Source organism: Myotis brandtii, unplaced genomic scaffold (assembly GCF_000412655.1).
Source record: "Myotis brandtii unplaced genomic scaffold, ASM41265v1 scaffold208, whole genome shotgun sequence".
Classification (NCBI taxonomy): Eukaryota; Metazoa; Chordata; class Mammalia; order Chiroptera; family Vespertilionidae; genus Myotis; species Myotis brandtii.
Window position 1 is genome coordinate 6,484,625 of NW_005357764.1, and position 12,668 is coordinate 6,497,292.

At 56.2% G+C, this 12,668-nt stretch overlaps 1 protein-coding gene across 8 annotated transcripts in view; it reads left to right on the forward strand.

Moving 5' to 3' along the window:
• The window catches only part of JADE2 (jade family PHD finger 2), a 53,448-nt gene that overhangs the window by 25,564 nt on the left and 15,216 nt on the right, over window positions 1-12,668 (forward strand). For all 8 annotated transcript variants that reach the window (XM_005865574.2, XM_014539140.1, XM_005865569.2 and 5 more), the window contains 6 exons: window positions 330-487; window positions 5,129-5,289; window positions 5,938-6,149; window positions 7,509-7,676; window positions 9,055-9,171; window positions 10,287-10,751. In XM_005865574.2, coding sequence (XP_005865636.1) covers window positions 330-487; window positions 5,129-5,289; window positions 5,938-6,149; window positions 7,509-7,676; window positions 9,055-9,171; window positions 10,287-10,751 — 1,281 coding nt within the window. The remainder of the gene's footprint in view (window positions 1-329; window positions 488-5,128; window positions 5,290-5,937; window positions 6,150-7,508; window positions 7,677-9,054; window positions 9,172-10,286; window positions 10,752-12,668) is intronic.

The window sequence follows — 12,668 nt, forward strand, 5'->3', positions numbered from 1 at the left end:
TTTTTTTTTTTTTTTTTTTTTTTTGCCTTTCCCAGCCTTTCCTGTTCCCTCTGAGATCCACTCCCATTCATCACTGTCCTTTAACAGGTCAGGACACATATGAATTCAATTTAACACATTTATTGAATATCTGCTGTGTGCAAAGCACTGTGCTGGGTTTAGAGAAGGAAGATGCATTATTGCACTTAGTGCCTTTGTGTTGGCTTCTGACTTTAAGTGAGTGGGTAGAAAGCCCACTTGAGTTGTATTTGCCTCTTCCTCCCCTGGCCTGGGGAGCGGACCACCCGGAGGCAGTTTGAAGCCACTCTCACCATCCTTGCTCCCGACAGGTTTTCCGGACGGACTTGATCACAGCGATGAAGATCCCAGACTCATACCAGCTCAGCCCGGATGACTACTACATCCTGGCGGATCCGTGGCGACAGGAATGGGAGAAAGGTGTGCAGGTGCCCGCCGGGGCAGAGGCCATTCCAGAACCCGTGGTGAGGTGAGCCGGGCAGCCCAGGCTAGGGGCTCAGGTAGGGGAAGAAGGGGGGGCTAGGACCCCACATGGGACCCACCAGTCCTGGGCTTCCTTGCTAGCCTAGCTTTATTTTGTCTTAGATTATTTTGGCCCATAAACCATTGAAATATTCCAGAAATACTAGCAGTTTACCTTTGAGACTAACATCTTGGGCTTGTGCTCAGCTGTGGAGCCAGCCAGCCTAGGTTCAAATGGCCATTCATAGTCAGTATGATGTTGGGCCAGAAATACAATCTCCCTGGGCCTCAAGTTTCCTTGTCTGTGAAATGGGAATGGCAATAATATTTACCTCCTACTTAGTGGTGGAGTTGATGTAGGGAAATGATGCCTGAAAGGCATTTGGCACAGGGTCTGGCACACAAGTATTCAGTAACAACTGGCCCGGATTAGCTTGATGTCAATCCAAACTAGGTCCCACAAGCACGTCTTAATCAGGGAAATCTGCAGACTTTTAATGACTCCTTAAGACAGGGATAAGCCATGCTCTTGACTTCTTAAACCTTTGTAAGGAGTTCTTAGTGGGAGGGATGCTCAGGAGGCAGCTGCTGTGACCAGCCTCTGAGGAGGCCCCCTGCCAGGGCTGAGTCCCCTGGGCTTGTGGGTCAGCGAGACCCCTGGTGCTCTTGTCAGGAGGTGGCCTCATGGCCATGGGCCATGCCTCCAGCAACAGAGGTCAGCCAAGTGCTTCTTTCTGTAGCCTGGGAAACCCTCCAAGTCATGTCTTGAGGCAGAGGGGCCTGCTGTCCTGCCCTCCCCCACCCACCAGCTCGCCAGGGTTGGACAGCTTGTGTCATTAGCAGTCCACTCCTGGCCTTGGCAGCCCCCGAGCTCTTGCTCAGGCCCATTTGACCGGGCCTGGGGCAAAGATCACAGCTGTCACCTCCCATGACATTGGCACTGCTGCTCTCTGGCAGCCACACCCATGACTGGCTCACAGACACCCAATGCCCTCTTGGTGCCAGGCCTGTGCTGGGCATGGATTATAGAGGCAACGCTAATCCCTGCGCAGGTGCTCTCAGTCAGGATTGGGTACTGGGCAGGGCTCATCCTCCTGTGGCTCCTGAGGGCTGAGTGTCTACCAGCACTGGTCTGGGGCCTTTGAGAATCAGGGAGCCCACACATGAGACTTGGAGGAAAGGACTTATTCTCCACATCCCCTGCCCAGGCCCAAAAATGTGGGGCAGGCTCCTGGCCAGTTTCACACCCTCACCTCTGCAGACAAAAACTGCCACTGCCCTTTTGAGCCTGTTTCTCCTCTGTCAAATGGAGCTAAAAACAGTACCTGCCTGGTGGTGTGCTGGTGAGGCCTGAATGAGAAAACATGGGCCAGGAGCCCAGGGTAATGAGCGGGGGCACCAGCTGGGAGGAAAGAGGTGAGTCCTGATTAGGCTCAGCCCAGCAGTCTGCCCCTCTCCTTGATGTCAGTGTCAGGTGGTTCGGGAAGCATCGCTGGCCTGGGTAATTAACTGCAGATGCTTCCACACCAGTAGCTTGGCTTCAGCCTGCCTTATCTGTTGACATCAAGAGGAGAGCACGTGTTCAGGCAATTCTGGCTCTGCTGGGTGCATTCCCCACATATGCATGTGCTGTAAGCTGACAGGAGCCAGGCAGCCTGGCCTGGCCATGCTCTTTGAAGAGGATAGACTGCAGGCAGGGAAGGGTGTGCTTCTTGGAGAGATCTCCATGCCTCTTCTTCCCGTGTCTCCCTCCACCTTCTTCAGCACCTCCTCCCGCACGGCCCTTGTCTGGCGGCCAGCGTGGCAGCCACTATAAGTCAAAATTCTTATAGGAACTCTCTTCCTGAGAACTTGCTGTGCTGAGCCTGTTATGTTCATCTTCTCACTTAATTATCATATTAGCCCTATAAAGTACATATTACTGTCCCCATTTTATAGATGAGGAAGTTGGGAAATTCTGGGGAATTCCCTGCATGACTGTCAGGGCCTAGTGGGCTGGGCCAAGAAATCGCAGGCCCTGGGAACAAGCCCTGGGTCACCCCCGTGAGGCCCAGAGAGAGCCTGTGCCCTGATCACCCTGCGTGTTGGTTCTGACTGCCCTCCCTGGCTGCTCCCCTAGGCCCCTCTATCTCTGCCTCCTTCCCCCATCTTCCCCGGCCCTTGGGCAGGTCTGCCCACCGCATGGTCTGAAATGTATCTGAGTAATGAGAATCTGTCTTGCCCCCAGATCAGGCCCTGAGTGAGGGCTTACCCTGCTCCCTCAGTGTGTCCAAAAGACTCAGCCCCAGGCCGAACCACCCTCTGGTGTCTGTTTGGTATTTTGGAGTAGAGACCCGTCCCCTCTCCCGGATCCCAGCCCAGCCGCCCATCTCCTCCCAGCTGACCTCAGTACAGCTGGCTGCGGCTGAGACCGAGACCTGGCCTAGGGTCAGGCTGGTCCATGCCTGGTGCGAGAGCTTCCTCCTCAGCCAGAGCCAGAAGAGGCCGAACGGATGAAGGTGAGGCCCAGGAAGCACAGGAAATGCCTTTCTGATGAGCCTCTGAACCCCAGCTTCCCAGAGAAAGGAATGTGATACTGGCCCCAAGAGCTCTGGCCAGGTGGCAACTGCCTGAGCATAAGGTGTGGGCAGTTTATGCTGGTAGGTGGTGGGCCTTTGGGCAAAAGTTATCCAAAACCCCGACTAAGCATATGCTGGGGGCACAAACAAAGCAAGGTCATGACAGAAATCAGCCTGTGTTTTTAAAAGAATGTATTAATTCAAATCAGAGCCTCATGAGGAAAAGCGTAATTTTTGTAGGACTAAGAGTGTTCATCTTGCTTCTATTTTGGGGGCCCGGCCGGCATGGCTCAGTGGTTGAGCATTGATCTATGAACCCAGAGGTCACGGGCTTGAATCCTGGTCAGGGCACATGCCCAGGTTATGGGCTCGATCCCCCTGGGAGGCGTGCAGGAGGGAGCCAGTCAATGATTCTCTCTCATCATTGATGTTTCTGTCTCTCTCCCCCTCCCTTTCTCACTGAAATCAATAAAAATATAAAAAAAAAAAAAGAAATGACCTTTTGGGGGAACTAGGGGAGTTGTGCTAGCATCATAATCATCATCATCATCATCACCCAAAGCCGTCCTTAATCTGGGCCTCTGTGTGGAAAGGTGGAACCACTTTCCCCTTGTCCCCCTCAACTGCCTCTGGGTTTCCCCCCTGGTCTGGAGGCCATTCTGCCTCCTGTCTCCTTCATCCTTCCTGCCTCTTGCTGACACCGGGGCATTTCCTGGAGTCCAGGGCCCTGCCCTCTCCTGTCTGCTCTGAGTCACAGCCCCTGGCAGCCCTGTCTCCAACCCCAGGAGGCCTCCTGGGCAAGTGAGAGGCCTCTCAGCCCCGCAGGCAGGGCTGGCCAGACAGAAGCCAGGCTCCACAGCAATAACCATAGCAACCAGTGGGGGGTGGGAAAAGCTGGCATTTTGAACTGGTACCAGGAACTGAGGGGCAGCACATGCTGAACCAAGAGGGGACGTGTGCCCTCCCAAGGCAAAAAGCGCTCTATTCCATTTCAGAAGGAGCAAAGTGATGTCCAGAGGTCTTAAAACACACACTCATACAGGAAGGGCTTACTGTGTGCCAGGCACTGTTCTAGGAGCTTTACAGGTTTTCATGCATTTCCTCTTCACACCAACCATAGAAGGTAAATACTATTCTTATTAGCCCATTGTTCGGATGAGGTCACTGGGGCACAGAGAAGTTAAGTGGCTTGCCCAGAAGTACCCACTACGTGGGGCAGCAGGGCTTTGAGTCCCCACTCTGCAGCCAGGGCCCTTCCAAGCTGCCTCAGAGGCAGCACCATGCCTGAGGGAGGGTTTACCGGAGTGTGATCTGGGACTGTAGTAGGTGCATCTTAGTATCCAGGGGAGGCAGTGTCCTCTTGGGGTGAGGGGAGCACCGTAGACAGAGACTCGCTGCTCAGGGAACATTCTTTTGAGGGGGAAGGGCAAGGTGTGTGGACAACACTGCTCTCGTGGCAGTAGACCTTTTTTATGTGGGAAGGGCCACCCTGGGTGGCAGTAATGTAGCCAGAGAGGACTCCTCGTCACCCAGAGGAAAGCTGGCCTCAGTTCTCCTCAAGTTGTTGGTGAAGGAGGAACCAGGGCTGTGAGGGCCTGGGGACAATCCTGGACTCTCCGCAGCCTCGAGGGCTGTGCTGAAGGACCTGGAGCCCACCTGGCTCTGTTCCACGTGTCCCAGAGTGGCTGGCACGGGAAGTTGCCAAGGACAGCACTTGGAATGCTCCTACGGGCCGGGGCAGGGCAGATCCAGATCCTGGGGCTTTAGCTAAGGCCCAGGTGCCCGCTCTGAGCAGAATGGATGTGTATGGATGGATGTGCAAGGGCTGTGGGTCAGCCCTGGCTCTCATCCTCCACTCTGCCCACAGCCCTTTGTTTTCCTCCCTGCTTGCTCATAGTCATCTGAGACTGCAGGGTGGGCAGGCGGGAGAAGAAAGTGTAAGAAGGGAGTGAAGTGTGGGCACTGCTTGGATCCAAGTCTCACTAGGTCCTCAGCTGGGCTGGCCAACTCACCAGATGCCTCCAGACCCAGCAAGGGTGGCAGGCTGAGGGTCCTTCCCCTCATGACACCAACCCCTCTTGATTTCCTAGGATCCTCCCGCCGCTGGAAGGCCCCCCTTCCCAGGTGTCCCCTAGCAGCTCCGAACTTGGCGAGGGCTCCCAGCCTGATTGGCCAGGGGGCAGCCGCTATGACCTGGACGAGATTGACGCCTACTGGCTGGAGCTCATCAACTTGGAGCTCAAGGAGATGGGTAGGTGACCTGCCAGGCTGAGAATGGGATCGGGGGAAGGCCAGGCAGGGCTTTCTTCTGAATCCCAGCATCCTCACCCTCAGAAGGACAGTAGCCACGACTGGGCTTTTGCACTGAATGGATCTGGGGTGACAGTCCCTGCAGCATTACTGATTGGAGAATTTATTGGTGTCTCTGTGCCTGTCTCTGTAGCTGTCAGGTGAGGGTGATACTAGCATGTAATTGACAGTTCTTGGGAATAGGGTTAGTCAGCGTGACTGTTACATGAAGAGTGAGTATGGACTTCCCGGCTGGAGTCCACCAACATGTGTCAGGGCCAGCTCTGTCATATTCAGCCACCTTCAGAGGTCCCCCATTCACACAGCTCAAGCCGTGGACTCCCCATGGAGTCAGCCACATCCCAGAGATGCTGTCTGCGTGTACACTTCATGTGTGTGGTTGCAGGCAGGCTGTCTAGAGTCAGAACACCACGACAGGCCCCAGGGCCTTTGAGATCGGATGGTCCAGCCCATTCAGTTTTCAGACAATGGAGCTGAGGCCCACGACAGCCCACCTGTTTTCCCAGGTCACACCAGATGAATGGAAGCCCTCCCGTCCATCTGCCCTGAAAAGCTGCACTTCTCACTCCCTCCCCTGTTGTCCTCACAGAGAGGCCAGCGCTGGACGAGCTGACCCTGGAGCGTGTGCTGGAGGAGCTGGAGACACTGTGTCACCAGAACATGGCGCGGGCCATTGAGACGCAGGAGGGGCTGGGCATCGAGTATGATGAGGACGTCGTCTGTGACGTGTGCCGCTCTCCCGAGGGCGAAGACGGCAACGAGATGGTCTTCTGTGACAAATGCAACGTCTGCGTGCACCAGGTGGCCAGCCCCCCAAAGGTCCCTATCCGCACTGGGTCCTCACACGCAGCCCGGCAGGCCGCTGCCTGGAGCTGGTCATCCTGACTGGGAGTGTAGCAGCACTGTGGGCACAGGCTTCTGGGAAGAAGGGCAAGGTGGGAGGAAGGGACTGGCATGATTGTCCTGTGGCACCGGGCCAGCTCCGTCAGCCAGACCTGAGTAAAGGCCCGTTGGATGACCTTTCTGTCCTGCCTGGCAGACTCCCCACCGAGCACACTGCCCCTGCCTTCCTCCTCTGCTCCTCACCATCCTGCACTACAAAGGGGCCGCTCAGTGTAGTGGTTGAGAGCAGAGCCTGGAGCCAGGCTGCCTAGTTTCAAATTGTGGCTCTGCCCTTTACAAGCTCTGTGGTTTAGAGCGAGTTTCTTTTTTTTTTTGGGGGGGGGGGGGTTTCTATTTCTCATGAGGGCCATTTTTCCCCCCCCTAAGGCCTTCAGACATTAAGCTTCCTTGCAACTTTCCCAACCCTGGGGTATAGATTTTCTAGTCTCATTTTCATGGAAGGGGGCAGAGCTTCCAATGTCAGGGCTTTATGTAGGGGGCTGGTAGAGCGAGTTTCTTAACCTCTTTGGACCTCTCTTCCCTCAACTGTACATAAGATTAAGTTGTAAAAAGGTCTGAGTTATTGGCTTCGAACAGTATCATAAGGGCTCTAAGTGTTTGTTACCATTGTTGATATAAACTGGGTCTGGCCTGACCAGGCCCACCCCTTGGACCTTGGGCATCCCTGGGCTGTGTTTGCAGACCTGACTGGAACACAGTGGACCCACTCGGGCTCTGACTTTGATGCCCACCTGCCCTCCCCCACATACACTGCTGCTGGACTGTCTCCTGGGAGCTCAGAGAGGCCTCCCCTGGCGGGCGGGTAGGAGGCAGTACACCCCATTCACCCACACCCCTTATACTCAGTAGCTCTTAGGTTCATGAACCCTCAGCATGACTAAGAGGACCCCCTTCACAGATGCCTGTGAAAAAAGATGGAAGGTCTGCTCCTTGTCCTCAGGCAGTATACACACCAAAACACACTCAGCTGAAAGCAGCGTGGACACTTCTGAGGCCCCTCACAGGTTAGGACCCTCTGGCTAAAGGGACAGTCCTCCCAGCAGAGGGCAGACCTGAGCCCTTTCACAGAGGACTGAAATGGTGACTTCTCGCACACAACACAGACAAGTCCTCAGGAGGTCTCCTTGCCAGAGCCTGGTAGCAGGGTAGCTTTGTAGCTCCCAGCCCGGGTGGGGGCTGGGACATTCACAGCTGACTCCTGACCAGGTGCAGATTGACCAATGCCTCTGACCTGTGACCACCCTGCTCTCTTCCCAGGCCTGCTATGGGATCCTCAAGGTGCCCACAGGCAGCTGGCTGTGCCGGACGTGTGCCCTGGGTGTCCAGCCAAAGTGCCTGCTCTGCCCCAAGCGAGGAGGAGCCTTGAAGCCGACCAGAAGTGGGACCAAGTGGGTGCACGTCAGCTGCGCTCTGTGGATTCCTGAGGTGGGCAGGTGGGGCGGGGGCGGCCCCGGGGAAGTGGGTCTGCATGGAACTCAGAACTCAGGTGGCAGAGCACTGGGAAAGGAGGGTGATGAGCCACAGAACATGGGATCTCAGGTGTTGAGCCTGGAGAACACTGGGGCCCCCAGGGAACTTTGCTATGGACTTGGTCAGAACTCAGGTGGTGGTTTCCAGGGGAAATGGACCCTGGGAATCCAGTGGTAGGTCTGAGAGCTGGACAAAAGTCAGGCAGCTGACGGGAAAGCAGGTTGTGGGTCCTCCCCCATTGAGGCAGTGGTTCCAACCAAAGCCAAGCTGTCTTAGAAGTAAGCCAGGTGACCTGAAAGGAAATTGGGTGGAAGCCTAATTGAAAGTCGAGTAGTGGGCCTGCTACTGCGGCTGTGGCTACTTAGAGGGGTGTCCTGGGTCTGAGTCTAGGTGGGGAGGGACCGTGGATTTACAGACTAGGTCCACAGTGAGATCGCAGAGGCCCTGGGCTCCCAGAGGGCATCCCATTTTATTTGAAATAGGAAATGCTGAAATCTCCTGGAGTTTCAGCCCCGGCCCTGTTATGTGCCAGGACCCAGAATGGGACCTCACTCCGATGCTGCCATGCCCGGAAGCAAGCCAGGTGGCCCTCACCTTCCTGGGCTCCAAGTCTGAAGGACCTTGCTGAGACCCACCTTGCAGGCTTCTGTGATAATGGTGGTTGTGTCAGCAGTGGTCACTTGCTTCCACTGAGTATGCCCTGGGACAGAGAACCAGCAAGGACCCCACCTTGGGAGCCCTTTGGTTTAGGACTTCTGGGCAGGGGCTCTTCCATCCTTAGGCACGGGCGGCGGGTGGGGGCGGGGAGGCTGTGCCCAGGAGATGTGGCCATGGGTATAGTCCCCATAGGAGAGACAGGAGGGCCTAAACAAGGGCCCTGGAAGGCCTCCAAGAAGAGATGCTACCCCGACGCTGAGACCATTACTTGTTGCCCAGAAAAATAAATAAAATAAAGACAAATTATGATAAGAACTCGGAAGATGCTATTGCCAAAGGGCTGAGGTACAGAAGAGAGGGGACCTTGCATGTACTCATTTAGACACACACTCTGAAGCATCTCTGCCTCAAGGGCCACACAGTTGTAGGCACACACACTCAGTTACACTACTGATGTGCACCGTCTCACACAGTCACAAACAATGTGAGACTTGTCGCAGGTGAGCCCACACTCACCCAGTGGTCAGCTTGGGACAGTCAGGAAGGACTTGGGATTCTGGGGCTCTCCCATTGTCCTGTCTGCCTCCCACCTGTGTCAGCAGACAGCCCCCATTTGGGGATCCTTGGGGCAGGCTGAGGACAAGAGGCCTGATGTAGCTCCCTGTGTCCTGCCCAGGTCAGCATCGGCTGCCCCGAGAAGATGGAGCCCATCACCAAGATCTCCCATATTCCAGCCAGCCGCTGGGCTCTGTCCTGCAGCCTGTGCAAGGAGTGCACGGGCACCTGCATCCAGGTACATGGCCACTTCACCTCGCTGCTGCCCGGGAGCCCATGTAGGAGCCAGGTGCCACCCCCTCTACCTGTCTGTAGTGGTGCTACAGACAGAGCCACTAATGGGCCAAGGAAGCCTGAGACGGGGACCAGTCAGAACCCCACGTGGGGGGCATTCCTCTAGGCATAGGGGGCAGGCCTGGGAGCCAAGGCTTACCATCCCATTAGAGTGCTAAGGACTTTGACTTATTAAGCTCAAGACCAGGTTTCTTTGTGCTTAATAAATACATTGACCTGGCTTCTGGCATCAAGCATGACATGTAGCAGGCGTGGGAATCAGTTAGGCTCTTGCCGCACGGGGCAGGGCTGCAGCAGTCCTTTGACAGCAGTGGTTCCCAAATCCTAGTGTGATCCCTGTTACCCGAGGGCTTGTTAAAACACAGATGGCTGGGGTGGGGCTGAGAATTTGCATTTCTAGCAAGTTCCCAGGTGCTACTACTGCTACTGGCCTATAGGCTGGGAGGTAGGGATGTCCTGTCTCTCCAGGAACAGTTGTCATTGCAAACACCAGCTGTGCCTCTGCCCATTTGTACGGCTTTCAGAATGGCTTGTGAGTGCAGCAGAAATGGCCACTAATAGTGGGATGGGTTATCGCTGAGACAATTATCAGCTGCTCACGACCATCATCCCAGGCTGGGAGGGAGGGGCAGGTGCTGCCTGGGCAAGAGAAGGAAAGGGTCCAAGTGCAGTCCCTCTTCCCAGAGGACAAAGGAGGTACGGCTCCCCTGGCATTGCAGGAGCAGGGGAGGCAGGGACTCCTCACCAGTCTCTTTCGATGCCTCTGATTCCAAAGTCATTTTGCCCACACAGGCATGCAGCTTGCCCCCAGAGGGGTTGTCCAGTCATAGGCTTGTTGTTTTCCCCATGTCTAAGGTGCTGAACCCCATTTCCTTCCCAGCACCCCCTTCCCATCTGCCATAGCTCCCTCCATACCCTGTAGAGTGTTAGGAGCCCATGCCATTTTACTTAGGGTCTCACCTCATTCTTCGTTCTCAGAACCCTGGGGGATGCCCACATCCTTTTTACCTCCCATCAGGGTTCCCCCCATGTCTGACACTGCGCTTGCTGTCCCTCCAGTGTTCCATGCCTTCCTGCATCACGGCATTCCACGTCACATGCGCCTTTGACCATGGCCTAGAAATGCGGACTATATTAGCAGACAACGACGAGGTCAAGTTCAAGTCATTCTGCCAGGAGCACAGTGACGGGGGCCCGAGGGTTGAGCCCACATCGGAGCCGGTGGAGCCCAGCCCGGCCGGCGAGGACCTGGAGAAGGTGACTCTGCGCAAGCAGCGACTGCAGCAGCTGGAGGAGGACTTCTATGAGCTGGTGGAGCCGGCCGAGGTGGCTGAGCGCCTGGACCTGGCCGAGGCGCTGGTCGATTTCATCTACCAGTACTGGAAGCTGAAGAGGAAAGCCAATGCCAACCAACCGCTGCTGACCCCCAAGACCGACGAGGTGGACAACCTGGCCCAGCAGGAGCAGGACGTCCTGTACCGCCGCCTGAAGCTCTTCACACACCTGCGGCAGGACTTGGAGAGGGTGAGTGCTCCTGCCGCCCCCTGCCCGCAGGCCACTGCTCACTGCCCCGGAGCAGCTGTGGCTCACCAGGGCTCACACTGTGACTTCTGGCCCAGGGGTTGAGGGCCTCCAGGTCTCATACAGGGAGGAGGTTACTGACTTTGTAGAACAGGGAAGGATCCAGCTCTTGAGTCTGAGTCCCTCTGGTCCCAACCCTTTGGAAGGCCTGGTGAAGGGTCATGAGGCTGGAGACACTGGAGCGGGGGCAAGGACCCAGGCTTCCAGCTCCCCTGGCTTCCGGCCCCTGTGTGACCTCTGTGAGCCCTGCCCGGGTGCAGCACACAAGCTCCTGCTTAGAGTCAGAGGCAGGGGAGGAACTGGGAATGTCGAGTGAGCTGAACCAGCCCAACAAGTATGTGCTAGGCCAGGGCAAGGAAGACAGGTGTGACTTTGGCTCCCCGGGGTGCCGGACAGAGGAAATGGAGTGAGCAGAGGGGTGAGGGTGGGCTCACCTCTGTGGAGTGAAAGGATGTTGGGTGGGCTGAAGTGGTCTAGAAGTTACAGAAGGTTTTTAAGCAGGGACTTCCCTGCTGTGACTTCCACTTCCAAACACTCACCCCGAGGGGGAATCTAAGGGCCTGGAGGGAGTGGGCGGGTTGGCTAAACACCCCCGCCCCGCAGCTGTGAGCTGAGAGACTGGTGATCTTGGCTTGGTCCAGGGTGGTGGCTTTGGGGGCTGAGCGAGATGACAAAGGGGTACAGACGCTGTGGTTTAGGGCTGAGCTATAGAGGTATAGAGGTTGGGGAGCAGCAAGAGCATGGAAGACCCTACAACCTCTAATCCCTCCTACTCGCCCCAGAGGAAGTGAAGGGGGTCCTTGAACATGGCTTTCTGGCACCCTTCCACCTGCAGCTAATAAAGTGCCACCCCAGTTGGGGGCAACCCCAGGAGGAAACAGGATGTTCTGGTCCTTGGGTCAGTCCTCTGAATCCCAGGTGCTGGTCTGGCGCCCTGTGTGGGACATTCGGTTCAGGGTCCCAGACCATGTGGGATGGTGACTAGTGTCCTGCACAGCAGACACACTTGCCCACCCTTCCCCAGGTCATGTCAGGAAACGCACACAGCATGTAGAGGGCCTGTGTGGCCTGAAGCAGTGGCTCCGTTGGCAAGTCTATAAAATGGGTAGAGCAACTCCACAGGTGTTGTGCTGTGGGGGAGGCGGGAGCGGGCATGAGGTGGAGGCTCTGAAACTGGACTGGACTTTTCCACCTCGGCCCACTCATCTGCCCTTTTGCACGGTCAAAGGGAAATGACCCTGTTGGCCTTGGAGGGAGGGAGCTTCCTGCCTGACAACCAGTCTGCCACCAGGTCAGAAGGGAGAGGTGTGCAGGGGGTGGCACCAAATGTCCCTGGCTCCAGCAGGGCAGAGGGCAAGGCCACCCACATTGCAGTCACCACTGCCTGGGCAGCCTCGCCTCCTGCCTCTTGTGGCAGGGCCGTCAGGTACAAACCCTTCAGAGCTACTGCCAGGGTTGTCCTAGGCCACCCGCAGGTCTCCAGTGCAAACACGCTGCTTTCACTCCTGCGGTTCCATCAGATCGAGCTCTCTGGTCTGTGCTGGTCAGCCCTGTGTCTGGCCCTGGCTAGGCTGTGTGGGGAGGCCAGCGGGTAGGCTCCCTGATTTCATCCTAGAAGAAGGTGGGTACTCTCAGTCCCAATGAGCAGGTGAGGAACCTGGGGCTCCGAGAGGTGAAGTGACAGGAAGCCTCAGAGGACCGTGTTCCAAGAGTTGGATTTAGACCTGAATAGCAGACAGGTTTGTCAGAAAGAGGGTTGTTGGCTCATTTCTCTTCTGTACATGTCGTGGGCAAAAGCATCCTCTTATCAGTCCCCGAACTCCCTATCCACCCCCCACCCCCCACCCCCCACTCCCGTTA